The sequence below is a fragment of the Amblyomma mixtum genome, chromosome 3, assembly GCF_055824585.1.
Source record: "Amblyomma mixtum isolate Tamu chromosome 3, ASM5582458v1, whole genome shotgun sequence".
Classification (NCBI taxonomy): Eukaryota; Metazoa; Arthropoda; class Arachnida; order Ixodida; family Ixodidae; genus Amblyomma; species Amblyomma mixtum.
Window position 1 is genome coordinate 348,573,195 of NC_143014.1, and position 17,457 is coordinate 348,590,651.

General features: G+C 53.8%; 1 protein-coding gene across 1 annotated transcript in view; it reads right to left on the reverse strand.

The window, feature by feature from the left end:
- LOC149356301 (uncharacterized) overlaps nt 1-16,710 on the reverse strand; it is a 44,986-nt gene extending 28,276 nt beyond the window's left edge. The window contains exons 1-2 of the mRNA XM_089576300.1: nt 16,519-16,710; nt 10,867-11,367 (exon numbers count right to left, since the gene is read on the reverse strand). Of these exons, the coding sequence (XP_089432426.1) occupies nt 10,867-11,366 (500 nt within the window). The 5' untranslated portion in view covers nt 11,367; nt 16,519-16,710. The remainder of the gene's footprint in view (nt 1-10,866; nt 11,368-16,518) is intronic.
- Nucleotides 16,711-17,457: the final 747 nt, after the last annotated feature.

Sequence of the window (17,457 nt, forward strand, 5' to 3'; positions counted from 1 at the left end):
GCCCCGACCGACGACGACCTGACCCGACGACCTCAACGACGCGCTGCGACCGACTGGTTTCTGCCGAAATTCTGGTATCCGCTGACAACCACGACGTTACTGCACTGGTGGATACCGGCGCCGATTTTTCTGTAATGAGCAGTCGGTTAGCCACGGCCCTGAGGAAGGTACTGACCCCTTGGTCTGGGCCGCAGATCCGGACAGCTGGTGGCGGCCACGTCGTAACTCCAATCGGTGTCTGCACTTCGCGAATCCAGATCCGCGGAGTTACTTTCCCTGGTTGCTTTGCTGTGTTACCCGACTGCTCCAAGGACTTCATACTCGGTTTGGATTTTCTTCAAGAGTACGGTGCCGTTATCAATCTACAGGAGCTCATCGTGTCGTTTTCCACCCAAGGCCCTGTCGACGACGATATCGAGCCACGCAGGGCTAAGCTATGCGCAGGTAGTAATCCCGTCAAGAGCCAGCATGTTTGTTACCGTAGAGTGCGATAACAGCCCCAGCACTCGTGGCATCGCTGAAACCAACACCTCGCTGCTCCTTGGTCGGCAAGTCTGTGTTGCTCGCGGGATTATTGAATTGAACAGTGGGCGAACCGAACTTCTGGTGACCAATTTTGGTTCTGAACCTCAGTGTTTGCCTGGCAAAACAGCTATTGCGTATTTCGAAGAACTTTGTGAATTCGCGGGACAGCACGCGTTGTCCGAAATCCCGGCATCAGAGAAGGCACCAACCACTCCCATAAAGACCGACGTCAACCCGAACCTCCCGTCTCATCAGAAACGCTGCCTGGAGAGCATTATCGACTCTTTCCGCGACTGTTTTGCCTCGACCTCTAAAGTTAGGCAGACTCCGCTCACAAAGCATCGCATTATTGTTGACGCAAACCAGCGACCGTTATACCAGCCGCCTTATCGAGTCTCTTCGAAGGAACGTGACGCTATTCGCCGACAAGTTCAAGAAATGCTCCAGGACGACGTGATACAGCCGTCGACGAGCCCGTGGGCATCGCCTGTTGTTCTTGTGGCTAAAAAGGATGGCACCCTACGGTTCTGTGTTGATTACAGGCGTCTCAACAAAGTCACCAAAAAGGACGTTTATCCTCTGCCGCGGATTGATGACTCCCTGGACAGGCTACGCCACGCCACGTATTTCTCGTCACTAGATTTACGTAGTAGCTATTGGCAGATCGAGGTGGACGAGCGCGACCGGAAAAAGACCGCCTTTATTACACCGGATGGTCTGTACGAATTCCGGGTGCTCCCTTTCGGACTGTGTTCGGCTCCTGCCACCTTCCAGAGAATGATGGACACCGTGCTTGCCGACCTAAAATGGCAGTCCTGCCTCGTCTACCTGGATGACGTTGTCATCTTCTCCGCTACGTTCGAAGAGCACCTGAGGCGCCTGCGCGCCGTGTTCGCCGCAATTCGTTCGGCCGGTCTTTCCCTCAAGCCCGAAAAGTGTCACTTCGCTTTCCAGGAGTTGAAGTTTCTGGGCCACATCGTGAGCGCTAAGGGAGTAAGACCTGATCCCGATAAGACAGCCGCCGTCGCTGCTTTTCCCATGCCAACCGATAAGCGAAGTGTGCGCCGCTTTCTGGGCCTCTGCGCCTATTATCGGCGTTTTGTGCGGAACTTCTCCCAGATTGCTGAGCCCCTCATCCGCCTCACAAAAGACGCCGAACCGTTCTTCTGGGGCCAGGAGCAACAACAGGCCTTCGAAGACCTCCGCAGTCGTCTGCAAAGTACGCCCATCCTTGGCCACTTCGACGAGTCAGCCGACACTGAACTGCACACAGACGCCAGCAACATCGGCCTCGGTGCGGTCCTTGTGCAGTGGCAGGATGGTCTCGAACGCGTAATCGCATACGCAAGCCGCACCTTGTCACGCTCGGAGGCGAACTATTCCACTACTGAAAAAGAATGCCTGGCAATTGTGTGGACAGTGACCAAATTTCGTCCATATTTATACGGCCGCCCGTTTCGAGTTGTCAGTGATCACCATTCGCTGTGTTGGCTAGCGAACCTGAAAGATCCCTCGGGGCGGCTTGCACGCTGGAGCCTTCGTCTTCAAGAGTTCGATGTCACCATCGTTTATAAGTCCGGTAGGAGGCACAGTGATGCCAACTGTCTGTCTCGTGCCCCTGTCGAGGACAACCGAGCTGATCCCGACGACGATTCTGTGTTTCTCGGCGCCATCTCCACGTCCGTCCTCACTCAACACCAAAGAGACGACAGTGAACTCCGGCCTCTCATTGAGTATCTTGAAGGAAGCGCAGAGTCGCCCCCGCGACTCTTCTCACGTGGTCTGTCGTCATTCTGTTTGCGCGATGGCGTTCTCTATAAGAAAAACTACCGCCCGACGGAAGCTGTCTATCTGCTCGTCGTACCTGTGGCTTTGCGCGAAGAAGTCCTGCAGGCGTGCCATGATGACCCATCTTCTGGTCACCTGGGTTTTTCTCGCACTTTGGCGCGGATACGCCAAAAGTACTACTGGCCCAGGGTTGCGGCAGTTGTACAGCGTTACGTCCGAACTTGCCGCGAGTTCCAACGTCGCAAGACGCCACCGACTAAGCCAGCCGGACTACTACAGCCCATTGATCCGCCACAAGTCCCCTTCCACCAAGTCGGCATGGACTTACTCGGCCCCTTTCCGCAGTCCTCGCTGGGTAACCGCTACATTGTGGTGGCCACCGACTACCTCAGCCGGTACTGGGAAACTAAAGCTCTTCCCCGTGGTACCGCTGACGAAATTGCGAACTTTTTCGTTCAAAACATTGTGCTTCGTCATGGTGCCCCCCTCGTCGTTTAACTGACAGGGGTACGGCGTTCACTTCGGCCCTCACACAGGAGGTTATGCGCCTTAGCGGCACGAGTCACCGAAAAACAACCGCTTATCACCCTCAAACGAACGGACTCACCGAACGGCTCAACAAGACGATCGCCGACATGATCTCCATGTATGTTGACGCAGACCACCGGGACTGGGATGCCATACTCCCTTACGTCACTTTCGCCTATAACACTGCACTACAGGAAACGACGCGTTTCACTCCGTTTCGTTTAGTGCATGGTCGCGAAGCCACCACCATGTTGGACGCAATGTTGCTTCCAACTAGTACTACCTCAACTGTTGTGGGTGCTGACCACTTCGTTCGTCACGCCGAGGCCGCCCGCCAACTCGCTCGACAGCGCATCCGGCACCAGCAAACCCACGACGCTCGCCGCTATAACCTCCGCCACAGAGCTGTTAGTTACCAGCCCGGCGAACAAGTCTGGGTTTGGAGCCCAATCCGCATGCGTGGACGCTCCGAAAAGCTTCTGCGCCGATATTTCGGCCCCTACGAAGTACTCCGCCAAGTCAGTGAGGTGAACTATGAGGTCCTTTCCCAAGGAACAGTTCGCTCCTCCAGACGGCCGACCTCCGAAGTTGTTCATGTCGCACGGATGAAGCCATACCACGCCCGCTAGCGCTTCAGGCATGTCTACACCTGCCGCCGGACACATGCAGCGACCCTTCTATTCGTGCTGCCCATTGCTGCGGCACCGAGTCGGTGCCCTTCAGCGAGGGGGAGCAATGCCACCGTCCGACCAATCAGTGGCGCCGTACCGCGGCCGAACTGTTTAAGCAGGGACTTGCCAAGCCTTGGGCATTCGAGGTGATCGAAGATCATCTTCTTCCTCGCTCGAGCTGCCTGCTGGCTGGCACGCCCACCTCGTCTAATTAGAACCTGGGCTATTTCTTCACCCGTTTGTTGGTGACAATATTGTTGAGCTGGGCTAGGTGTTCGTCAGTTCTCGGTAGGACGTCCATTTATTCACATCACGGAGATGTGCCTCAAAATCCATATAGTGCAGAACAACACAACATTCATCAACCAGCAATCTATCCGATTAATGTAGAAGCAATTCAGATAGTTGGACAATAAAAGCTATTTGTCTTGTATGTTCTTTTATTATGCCTTTGGTCTTCAACTGAGCTCATTTTCATATCTATGGATATAAAATTATCCCCTTTGCCAAGAAAAACATTAAGATATAATTCAGCGCTTTATCCCCGGTGATCTTTCCTGCGAGCACTTGTGTGGTTTAGCTAACTTTGCGAAAATAATAGTGTGGGCGTTAATCGGAGCGTTGACCAGAGGCAATGCTGACGCACACCTTTTTGGCCAGGTGCTGGGGATCTCTGGTTATTATTTCACTATCACTAGACATCATTCTTCCAGGATGTTTCAGTAGAAGTTTGCGTTCCCATCACCATGACCTTTATATTTCAGGATCTGGAATGAGAAGTATCTGGCGACGTTTTCCGATGCACGGCTGCTGGCTGCGATGGCGATATGTATAAGTTACCTACCCTGTATTTTCTTGTGCTCACTGCTTGCATCAGCAGCTTTGAGTGTCGGTTATTATTTAGTTTTTGAGCAATCACATAATTTTTTAACAAACACGGGCTAAGGAACTTACGGCGAATACTCCGTCCTCCCTTAGCAAGCAAAACGGCAGGATGCTTTGAGAAAGATCTCAACTGAGCCGTGCGCTGAAGCATTCGTTGATGACCCGCCTCCTCAGATTTTTCCTAACCAGGGGCGCGACGTCAAAGAGGGAGGGAAGCGCACATAAGGTCAGCCCTGCATTGCAAAATGACAGGGCCAGTTTATAAAAGCAATAGGCCCGTTCTTTTGAGCCGATTATTTGCTCATAGCTCACTCTACAAGCCCGACAGACCTCAGTTCTCGCTGAGCAAGCTGCTCTGGCAGCATTTGTGCTATGCCTCCGTCTGATTATTTTTCAATCTGGCGTGTTTACACCCTATCCCTGCCAACTTCATCTCATCCGATAACCTAACTTTCTGCCGCCACCTGCTACGCTTGGCTTCTCTTGGAATCCACTCCGTTACCCCTAGGGACCAGCCGTTATCTTGCGTTTGCATTACATGCCCTGCCCAGGCCTGTTTCTTGAATCCGACTAGGATGTCATTAAGCCGCGTTTCTTCCCTCACCCACTCCGCTCGCTTCCGATCTCTGACGTTACGCCTATGATTCTTTTTTTCTTATAGCTCGCTGTGTTGTGCTTAAATTAAGCTTAACCCTTTTCGTTAGCACCGATGTTTTGACCGCGCAGATGAGCTCCGTTAAGATAGAGCTGCTTTAAACATTTCTTTTGAGCGGTATTAGTAAACTGCCATTGAAGATGTAAGAGAACCTGCCATATGCGCTCCACCCCATTCGTTCTTCTAGTTATTTCCGTCATGATCCCGATCAGCGTTCACTACCTGCCCTAGGAAGACGTATTCCCTTACCACCTCCAGCACGTTGCTACAAACTGAGTGCTGTTCCCTCACACGGTGGCGGCGGCTGGCAAAGGACAGGGTTAATTGGAGACACATTGGAGAGGTAGTTGCCCTACTGTGGGCAAAGTCAAAATGACGATCATGATGGTTATGGTAATGATGTGTATGTACAGCCTTTCTCAAATGTAAAGAGACCTTTGGATCTGTGTCTCACCTTAGTAGAAGAGCCTTTCTAGCCCACTATGAATCATACGTTTCTAAGAAGTGAAGACCAAAGTGCTGCCTTCGGGAAATTTGAAATCCGGCCATTTACAGCGAGCACCCGCACAGCGTATCCCAATGGTGAAATCGCTGTAGATTTATTCTTCAGCTCTGATCAAATTGCATAAATATCACTCTGCTGTTCCATTTCTGAACAAATTTTTGTCATCAGTAACAAGGCGCGTGCTCTTTAGAGGCAGCTCCTTTCCTCTCTGCGGATGCCGGAAGAACCTACCAGTTGCGGCGTCCGTTTTCAAGCATTGTATTCAATTGAAAAAAAAAACAAACAAACAAACATATTGGTCCCGCGTATCGTTCGGAACAACTGTCGTCTCATGAAAATGTAACTCCAATTCCAGGGAAACCTGTGCAGGCTAAATGTGTCTATCGTCAATATATTGCTGATTTTTTGTACCAAAAGTGTGAAACGTGGTAGCAGTTCCGATTGCCTGATTTTCTTTTCGAAAAAAACCCTTCGTTGTTTTTAGAAACAGATATCCTCGCCTCACGGAGTGCTGAACGGAATCGTTTGAATGGTAACATTACCAACCCGAGTTGTGATAGCCTGCGCACGGTGGCTATTGTTCGTTATTAAAAAAGGCCCGATTGGGGCTAAACACAGCAGAAGAGGAGGCAACAATCGCTGTGTTGTGTTAGAAGCGTTCTTCTCTCTAAGAGAAAAAGCCGTAGTCTGTGCGTATTTATGGTTTACATGTGCGTGTGTGCGTGCGTGCGTGCGTGTGTGTGTGTGTGTGCGTGTGCGTGTGCGTGTGCGTGTGCGTGTGCGTGCGCGTGCGCGTGTGCGTGTGTGCTTGCGTGTGTGTGCGTGCGTGCGTGCGTGTGTGTGCGTGTGTGTGTGCGTGTGCGTGTGCGTGTGCGTGTGCGTGCGTGCGTGCGCGCGTGCGCGAAGCCTTCACCGCCAAGACCGTGGGGGTCGGGTGCGCGGTCAGCACCCACTGATGAAAATGCACCTTCCACCAAACAGCCTCCACTTCACCCTCCAAAAGCCTCGACACTCAGGGAGCCCAAGAAGCAGCGCAGTGAACAAGCAGCGGCGAAATCAGATTGAAATCAATATCGCGATAACCCTCCGCGGCGGCTCAGTTGTTATGACGCTCGGCTGCTGGCACGAAAGGACGCGGGTTCGATCCCGTCCTCAGCGGTCGAATTTCGACGGAGGCGAAAGTCTAGAGCCGCGTGTGCAGTGCGATGTCTGTGCGCGTTAAAGAAGCCCAGGTGGTCAACATTTCCGGAGCCTTGATTTACGGCGTCCCTCATATAGCCTGAGTTGTTCTGGGACGTTAGACCCCCATAAACCATGCACCAAAAATTCGATGGATGGCAAAGAGAAATGTTCTATCAGTACCCTTACTCCATTTGTCCATATTTTGTCCACCAGAACCTGGGGGCTAGAAGCAACGGATGCCTGGTTGGATTTCTCGTGTAGAGGAAAGAAACGCCAGACCATTCTATCTTTAAATGTGCATACATGTCCAGGATAGGACGCAGGTCAAAAGTTAAAAATAGGTTGAAATTGACTGTGGCCTTTTTGAAGCAACGCGAAAAAAAAAGACAGATGCAGTGTAGGAGGTCGTACACGGCCTTTATAGGCATCAATTATCAGCAAAAAAAAAAAGGAGAAAATATCCTCATACAGAGTAGATGGTTTGGTTTGGTTTATGGAGTTCAACGTCCCAAAGCGTCTAAGGCTATGAGAGACGCCGTAGTGGAGGGCTGTGGAAATTTCGACCACCTGGGGTTCTTTAACGTGCACTGACATCGCACAGTACACGGGCCTCTAGAATTTCTCCTCCAAAGAAATTCAACCACCGCGGCCGGGATCGAACCCGCGCCTTTCGGGTCAGCAGCCGAGCACCATAATCACTGAGCCACCGCGGCGGCTCGTACACAGTAGAGTAAAAGTGAGAAATTATAAACAAACTGCTAAAGAAACACATTAGGGAGAAATGCAATGCAGTTTAAGTGCCGCACAGTGGGGCAATGATAACGGCAGCAGCAAAAAGAGTCGCGTACACACTTTATATGTAGAGGTTATTGAAATTTGTTTACACAGTACGATTTGAAATCATGTCGCCGGAGGTTACGCCCACCTAGTCGGCTAGATACGTACAGGTTAAGAATACCAGATGTAAGGAAATTAAGTGTTTGTTACCGTAATTATTTCTATTGCGTGAAAGTGACGATTTCTGAGTGGATCGGCTTTGGACATACTTTTTCGCCGGCTTTAACGTTGTGACATAAGAAAAAAAATTAAGAATTAACGGCGAGGAAAGTTTTATGTACTATAATAGACGATGTTCCCCAAAAAAAAAACATTTGTGCTAATTACATCATATCTGGTAAATGAATCCGCCGTATGGGCAGCAAATCTAGCACCTGCGGTAAGCCTGATAGATTTCTTTTGAAGAATTACGAGTTTTTCAAGACTCTGAAGAGGCCCATGATTGTTGGCTTCTTCGAAGGATATTCTGAAAGCTTATTTAAGTTAGGCATAACTTTGTACATTTGCTCCGTGGGGCATCATTAAATGCATGTAAATGAAAACCTTAGAAAGCCCGCAAAATGTTTTACAGGGCTAAATCCTTCTGGTAGCGTTATTATGGCTGCGTCCGAGATGATTCCGTGGCGTAAAATAAGGCTGGCATCGCATCGATGTGTGGCCTTGTCTTCGCAAAATGTGTTGCTGAGCTGCCTGGTTGACTACACGGCGCCAACAGAAACGAAATGCAAAGAAGCGCATGCTCTTGGTATTGTTGATAGCCGACAGCTGGCTAAGTTGTTGGAGCGCGAACAGAAATGACAAACAAGAAAAAGATGGTCTAACCTGGGTACCCTCTCAGCCACGTCGTTAAAGAAGAAATTGTCACGGCAATTATTCTAATGCTTTCTAATTTCTGTAACGAGTATATATCGTTCTTGTTGCGATTTTCTTGTCAAACGCAGTTTTAAACGGCCTCTATTGTCCTTATATGATACACATGAGACATAACCTTCCGAGTGCTTTCCATGTATGATCACCGCAAATATGCTAACCCATCCTCTAATACAAATTAATTCATTTTCCGCGTAGGGCTGACTTCGAAACTTTCAAGAGTCCTTAGGAATTTCTGGCCATGGTCCAACTTCGAAATTTCGGGGGCCCTTATATTTTCCACTTTGGCGGTACCCTGTAGTCGGTCCACTGGTGGGCACGCGGTGTTATGTCCCAAACCTCTCAATCGCATTCACAGATCGCGAGAAGTCCACATACCACGCCTGGCGTTGTGGTGCAGCAACTTTACGTGCAGCAGGTGACTGTTTTGAAACATCGCCACCGATGGGGCTTGTGAGATCCATGTTGCTCTTCTCGGGCTCGTGCAATGCTCATGCTCGGCGCCACGGTGAGCAGATGACAACTGCACTGAGCTGGGCAAGGTGGTTGACATCCTCACAATCAGGTGGGCAGGTTGCCACCTGCCACGGTGGAAGTTGTGATGACGTCACAGGGTGACCTGACATCTCTAGAGCAGTACGTAATTCCGTGGGGAGTTTCAAATTTCGCGGTCCTCTCTGATTGGTCAATTCGGGGTCACCTGACTCTGTTGACGCCATTAGGGATTTGGCCAATCAGCGAATTTTGGTTTCTGCGAAGACGGCGACTGCTGACGAGAGCGTAAATGCGCAATAATATTTCTTCTTCCATGCATCGTCCTTTGCATTCCTTTCTCTTCTTCGTGCGAGTTTCGATGTTTGCTCCAAAGGTGCCAAAGACAACATTGAAAAGAAGATGGGCGATGCGTCATCTACAGTCAACATTCCGAAATGGAGGAAGCAGCATGAGCAGTGCCATGTTTACTGAGGAGAAGAAGAAGAAGAAGCTAACTCCGGCTCTTAACGGTGAAAACGTTCATAAGAATGTGCGATTCTTCGCTCCATGCCTCCAATTTGATCTTTCTTCGTCAGCCTAGGCTATTTTTCAACGAAACCTGGTCTCGTTTCCGTACCCCTCAGATATGTTTGGTGCAATCCCTCCTGGACCCCTTAAACGTCCGCATTTCGGACATCCGTCCGGTATGCGCCAACTCATCTATTCAGATTTTCTTCGATGACATCTTTCCAAAACATGCAAAGTTAATGCCTTTTCATTTGCTCAGCGGTTTATTGCAGGATTACCTGCTGTGCTTTAAATCTCATGTGCTCATAGCGACAGACGCCTCACAGTGTGAAGAAAAGGCCGGAGTTGGCATTTTCTCCATCTCCCTTGACTGGTCATTCTCACTCCGCCTTTCCGATTACACACCTATTTATTTGGCCGAATTTCTAGCAGTAGTCTTAGCGTTGCGCAAATTAAACAGCTCCTTGTCTTCTGTCATAATTATGACAGATTCATTATCGTTGTGTTCCTCTCTCACCGCGCCTACAACATCTCAGGCACTTCGGTTATTCAAATGCTTGGTTCCACCCCACGTGTGTTGATTACGATTGGTCTGGGTGCCTGGGCACAGAGGAATCCATTTGAATGAGGTTGCTGATACCCTGGCGAAGGCATCTCTTCAAGGCCCAGTCGTATCTGTGCTTCCACCCAGCGCATATATTACCGCGGCCAGGTTTCGCAGGTATCTGCTCTTGAAAGAATTCGCAGCATCAGCTCTGACCTCCTCTCCCGAATTCCGGCATCTCCTTTACCCGTGGTGCAGTAAAGGATGGCGATCACGCAAGCTTGAGGTTTCCTTCACTCGTCTACGTTGTCGCGTGCCTCTTTTAAACTTCTACCTTTTGTGGGCAATTCCTCTGCGCGGGGGCGCACAGGCAGTCACTCGAGGCAGGTCTCTGTACAAAACGGTTTATTCTCACATCAGGGGGGCCGGTCGTCGTCGTGGCAGCTGGGTCAGGTGGTCCTTTCGGCAGGGCTGGTCCAAGAGCGAGAGACCGCGAGCCTCTCCGGTCTCGCCTTATAAAGGCTTTCTCCTCGCCTCTCTCCCCCCGCCCCACCACTCGGGAAGAAGGGGTCCGAGACTACCCGCGGTGAGCGGCGCGAGATTTGACTTGCCCGCGAGCAGACCCTACATCTCCCCCCCCCCTCAAACGTCCGTCCCGGGGTCCGCCAGTAGGCGTTCGACGACCTCCGGGTCCGGGTCCATAGAGTCGTCGCAGGGGGGAGGGGTGCTCGCCGGGGGCCCGCTCACCGCTGGCTGGACGGGCTCCTCACGAGCCGCCTGGGGGAGCGAGGCGCCTGGCTCCGCTGGGGGCCCTGCCGGCAGCGCCCTCCAAAGCTCCTCGGCCGCCGGGGACAGCAGGTCTGGGCGGCTGGACTGGAGGATTGCTAAGGGCCGCCTCCTCCGGGCTGCCCCTCTGCAGTGGGCGCAGCGGGGGAAGGCGCTGCAGCCGCCAAGCGCCTTTCCGCCGCGAAGGGGCTGCGCCCGGTCCCGCCACCTGGACCGCGCGCAGTACGAGATGGCCGCTCCGTTGGCGACCGTGGTCCAGGTGGCCACGTGCCGCAGGACCCTGGGCCGCTTGGGTTGCGGCTGCTCGGCGGCCGAAGCGCCGGCTGGGTGCTGAGGGGGGCCCTGCGCCTGGTCGTCACTGGCCCTCTTGCGTTGGCCTGCACCACTGGGAGGTGCTCTCCAGTGGTTAGGCATGTGGTTTGGCGGGCGGTGGGGGCCACCGCGGCCGTGGAACCTGCGCCACTCGCGCGGCTCCTGCCGCCAGCCGGGTGGCGCGCCTTGATGGCGGCCACCGTTCGACGGTGGTCTGCCTTGCCTTCTGGAGTCCGAGCCACGGGCGTCGGTCCGCTGGAGCTTCCTAGAAGACATACTGAGAGGGCGAGAGCACTGCGAGTCATAATTGATCGAGAGACACGGGTGCTACCTGGTCCTCAGGTTGTAGCGTCGGTTGCAAACCGCACCGCTACCTGCTCGTCCTCCCGGGGGTGAGATCGCCGCATCGCGCTGATTTTCCACCGCTTCGCAGCCATCGTCCTTGCGAAGGTGGAAAGCCTTCAAATCAGCGACATGCACCGGACCGGCGGTTTCGCCGTTTGTCAACAACCGCAACTGGTAGGTGAGCGGCGTAGTCCGTGCCGTAACTTCGTACGGCCCAGCCCACTTGTGCGCTAGCGACGCGGCGAAACCGCGCGCTGCGTTACTAAGTGGGTGCGTTCTCTTGAGTACTAGGTCGCCCGTGTTGAAAACGACGTGACGGCGACCTTTGTTGTACTGATCCGCCTGCTCCATGCGCGCCACATCGAGGTTTTCGCGGGCTGCGCGCTGCGCTGCCTCCAAGCGCTCCCGGAGCCTTGCCGCGTACTGCGAAAGCGGAGGGGGCGCAGGCCCCGCCGCGTCGAGTAGGGCATTCTCTAGCGGAAAAGCGATCTCTCTCCCAAAATTCAAGTAAGCGGGTGTAATACCCACTGACCTGTTCACGGTTGTCCTTGTAGCGAACGCCAGTTCGGACAGCCGCGCGTCCCAATCTCTGTGCTGCTCGGTCGTCGCGACCAGCATGCTCTTCAGATTTCGATTCACCCGCTCGGTTATGTTGCTCTGAGCGTGGTAGGGACTCGTTCTCCTGTGGCGGATTTGAAGCGCCCGACAGGAGTCTACAAAGACTTTGCTTGTGAAATACGAAGCATTGTCTGTAATCAGGTCGGAAGGGAAACCGAAACGAGTGAAAGTCTCCAACAGTTTTTCCCAAATTCGTTCCGACACAAGCTTCCTAAGGGGGAAAACCTCAACCTACTTGGAATAGTGGTCCGTTATTACCAGGATGAATTGGTTTCCGCGTGCGGACCGAGGGAGGGGTCCCATGATATCGTACGCGACCACTTGCCACGGGTAGTTGCTAACTACCGCCTTCATCATGCCAGCGGGCTTGCCCGCCCGAGGCTTGGCTACCTGGCATACCGGGCAGGTACGGGCGTATCCCAGCACATCCTTTCTCATGCCTGGCCAGGTCGCGACACGGCATAACTTGTCGTAAGTCTTACTGCCGCTGCCATGGCCTGCCAGCGCTGAGTCATGGAAGTACTGCAGGAACCGCTTCCGCAACCTTCTCGGGACCACGACTCGGAAAGGGGATGCTATCGCCGCTTCCTCGTCAAGTTGGGGGATGTAGCGGAGCAGCAAGCCATCATCGCCCAGCAGATACGCGTCGTACTTGCCCTCAGCGTTCCCGGTGCAAGCTGCGCTGCTCGCAAGCTCCTTCAGCACCCGCTGGCAAAGACCGTCTGCTTTCTGGGCCTCGATCAGCTCTTCTCTACTGACCGCTACTCCCCAAGACAGATTTCTTTCTGCCTCGCTCCTAGGCAGGCGAGCGGTCGCCGCCACGAGCTGCTGTGTTTCCCTTCCGTCACAGCACCGTGCGGGACCTTTGTCCGTCTCCTCTCTCTCCAAACAGGGCGCGACACTCCCGTCCGCCCTCTCTTCCTCTCCAACAGCGGTGACGCCGCTTTTTACAAAGCTGGGCTGCGCCTCTGAAGCGCTTCCGCCAGCATTCCATGGTGCGCGCGATAAAGCATCGGCCACCTTGTTCAAGCTGCCCCGGCGGTACTCGATGGCGTACGCGTAACGTTGCAACGTCAGCGCCCATCTCGCGAGTCTGCCTGCGGGGTTCTTGAGCCTCTTTAACCAAGACAATGCCTGATGATCTGTCTGCACGGTGAAGACCGCTCCGTCTAGGTACATGTCGAACTTCGACAATGCGAACATGATCGCCAGGCATTCTTTTTCGGTCACGGAGTAATTCCGCTCCGCCGATGTGAGCGTGCGACTAGCGAACGCGACAGGGCGCAGTTTGCCCTCGTGTTCCTGCAACAAAACAGCTCCAACACCGTAGTCACTAGCGTCTGTCTGCAAGACAAACTGCTTGTTCAGGTCGGGGAGGCGCAGACTAGCGGTATTCGCTATCGCGCGAGCCAAGGCAACAAATGCGTCACTCTGTTCCTTGCCCCAGACCCACTTCGAGCCTTTACGCAACAGCAGGTTCAGCGGCCTTGCAAGCTCCGAACAGCGCGGGATGAATTGCCTGTAGAACGCAACCATCCCCAAAAACCTCTGCAAGCTTTTCACATCCATGGGGCAGGGGTAGTTCAGAATTGCCTGCAGTTTGTAATCATTTGGTCTCAGTGTGCCATCATCCACGACAAAGCCCAAGAGGTTCACTCTCTTCGATGCCAACTGCACTTTCTTTGGATTGATGGTTAGACCGGCACGTCTCATTCTATCGAGAACGGAATTCAGGTGAATGAGGTGCTCCTCGAACGACTGTGAGAATATCACAACGTCGTCGAGGTACGCCATGGCGTAGTTGAACCTTGCATCGCCCAGCACGATGTCCATCAGTCGCATGAACGTGCTCGGGGCGTTAGACAAACCAAACGGGAGTCGAGTAAATTCGAAGAGCCCGCGGTGGCAGGTGAATGCGGTTTTCTCAATGTCACCTTCGGCCACCTCAATCTGCAGGTACCCTCTGCTTGCATCTAGGACTGTGAAGAACCTCGCGTTCCCTAACGCGTACATCACAGCCTCGATCGACTGAAAAGGGTACGCAACCGTAGGCGTCAGTGAGTTGAGCTTACGATAATCAACACACAGCCTGACCGATCCATCTTTCTTCGGCGCTAGAACCACTGGTGACGCCCAGGGACTTTGTGAGGGTCTCACCGCACCGGTGTCAGTCATCTCGTCAAGGGCACAGTCGAGAAGCTGCCTCTTATGCGCACTTAACGGCCTCGGGTTACACCTGAAAGGGCGCGTATCACCCGTCTGAATCTCGTGCTGAAGCAGGTCGGTTCTGCCCGGTTTCTCCGTGAAGCAATCCGAAAACGGGAGTAAAGTTTCCGCGAGCCTTCGGCGCTGACTACTGGGTCCTGAGAAAGACGCAATAATCGCTTCTAACGGGCCACCGTCTCTCAGCGTCTCGAGGGAGCTCACCTGCCTTTCTGTCGCACAGGTGTGGACAACCACCTTTTGTGCAGGACAGCCGGGCAAGGATGCGCTTTCGAAGGGAATGAGGGGGGCGAGCTGGCTGTAACGATAGCCATTCTCCCCCATGTCGAGCACAATGCCTTCGCTCGAGAGAAAATCCCTTCCCAGAATTACTGGTATTGACAAGCCAGGCAGATAGACGAAGCGATGTCTCCGCTTTCTGCCGTCAAAACGCATCGTAAGACGCACTGCTCCCTTTGCCTTTGCCGCCCCAGCTGCTAAGCTTAACGGGGTTTCGGCCGGTCTGACACGGATGTTACCTATCCGGCAGGCCTCGTACACCTCGTCACCGACCAGTGACAGCGTTGAGCCCGTGTCTACGAGTGCGGAGTAGCATCGACCCGCTAACTGCACTAGCATAAAAGGGCTTGAGCGCGGAACGACTCCCTGAGTTCTACAGGCGAGCGGGACAAAGGCCTCCCCGTCGCCGGCGCGGGAGTTCTTTTCCTGACTAGCGCCTTGACAACCATGAAATTCTCCCGCTGACGGTGAAAGGCCGCTGCCACCAGACATCACCGCCAGCGCCTGGCGTTTCCCTGCATACGCCTAGCTTGGCATTCGCGTGCCACGTGGCCGGGCTGGTTGCAATTCCAGCAAAGCCGGTCATTCACCCGCCGCGTAGTCGGAGGACCCCTCGTTCCACGAAGCGGTTGGGGACGGCTCTCCCCTTTCTCCGCGCATTCCTGACGCTCGCTCCGCGCGTGGCCTGTGAGACCGGCACGACGCCGCTGCTCGAATGCGTACGGGTCAAGCGCACGAGGGACAACAGGGGGTTCCGCCTGATTTTCCACGGCCATTACCTCGGCGCGCCGAGCCCTCATCGCGCATTCTCGGCCTCCATCCCATGCGCATCCCGGTTCCAGCGATTCGGCCGGCCTGGGGGGCGGCCGGTAGCGCAGTTCGGCGAGTAAATCCGCCTGCACGGTCTTGGCCTCCTGCGCTAGGGCCTCGAGGTTTGTAAAACTGCGGCCCCGCAGATACGGCTTGAAGCGTGGATGGCACTGCCTGATCACACGCGCAACCTGATCTCGGTCGGTTGCCGTCGGGTCTGCCCTCTTGTACAGCTCTTGCATTGCGCGTACGTACTCGAGGAGGCTTTCCTCTGGGTGTTGGGTGCGCAACGCGAGCTCATCCAGCATCCGGCGCTCATAATCAGGCGGCAAGAACTCGGCGCGGAAACGATCTTTGAAGTCCGCCAGCGACTGGAAAGTCGGCTGGCAGCGCCTCCATCGCGCCGCGCTCTCGACGAGTGCTACAGGCAGGACCTGCCCTAGCATTACGTCATCTGGGGCGCCCAGAGCCGTCTGGTAGTCCTCGAGTTGTTGCAAAAACTCGTGGACTGATTTCGCGTCCGTGTACCCGGAAAAGGAGGGGACCTCCATATTTATCCGCGGGCGCGATGCTGTCGCCGATGCTACCGATGCTGCGGCCTGGTTGGCGCCAGCCACCGAACCGAGCTGACGGGCCAATGCGGCAAACATCTCAGTCACCTGCCCCATTACGGCCGCCGCGTCGGCCGTCTCACTACCGGCTGCCCCGCCATCCAAAGCCGTGGCTGAAACATCCTTTCTGGGAGGCATAGTTCGCGCTAACTGTCCGGCCGCACCGGCTAACTGCTCATGGCAACAAGAACATTCACATACACAACAATCTATCTACAAACACGCGGAAATACACAACACAAAACGCCCGAAAACTACATAAATAACACAAAACCCCTAACAAATTTACAACACTACACAAGTCGCTACCCCGCGAACATTCCGCCTGACCCGCTCCTTAACCCTATCGGTCCGGCGTGGCCCTGAACAAAGAGGGCCTGCCACGAGTCTGGCTGCACATCCCAAAATCGGCAGAGAAATCGTCCACAAGGTGTTAATTAAAGCCGCACGTTGGGCGCCATTATTTGTGGGCAATTCCTCTGCGCGGGGGCGCACAGGCAGTCACTCGAGGCAGGTCTCTGTACAAAACGGTTTATTCTCACATCAGGGGGGCCGGTCGTCGTCGTGGCAGCTGGGTCAGGTGGTCCTTTCGGCAGGGCTGGTCCAAGAGCGAGAGACCGCGAGCCTCTCCGGTCTCGCCTTATAAAGGCTTTCTCCTCGCCTCTCTCCCCCCGCCCCACCACTCGGGAAGAAGGGGTCCGAGACTACCCGCGGTGAGCGGCGCGAGATTTGACTTGCCCGCGAGCAGACCCTACACTTTATAGATCTGGTCTGGCGGTCTCCCCATTGTGCCCGTTCTGCGGAGAACCCGAAACGATAGATCATTTCTTGTTGACCTGCCGCCGTTTCTCCTCTTTACGGAGCCGCCTGCTGGAGCTTCCGTTACGACAGCTTGGTCTAAGTCTGTCAGCTGGGGTTGCTCTGTCTCTTGGGGCTTCCTCCCTTGGGCACAGCAACTGGAATGTGCTCTCCGCCATGCAAAACTTCCTTACAGACACTAAACGGCTGCCGTCTTAAGCTCTGGTCTTTCTCATGATCAATATTTCTCTGGAATGAAAGCTTTCTGAAACGTGGAATATTTAGCCCCGTTCTCTATTTCAGTCACCGATCTCACAGCATTTGTTTAACCTATTTCAATTACACATTTGAGATCCTTTCATTTATTTCCTAATTGCTATTATTATCATGATTATTTTATTTTTCCCCACAATTATTTTCTTGTTTAACTTTTTGTACACCTATCAGTTGCCGCCTGTGTCTTGGCCAATCCCCCGCAGTGGGTATGCGCCATTTTCTAGAGGACAACAACAACAACAACTACACGTCCCCATAGCGTCCGTCAAGCTGAGAGGCAGAGGATGGCGTCCAGACAGGAAAATCGGGCCGAATGGTGTCGCCGGGACGTCGCGCCGCAGGCCGCCGCTGATGCGAGCGGCCTCTGTGATTTCTCCGACAGTGCGTGCACCTGGCCCTCAGCTTTA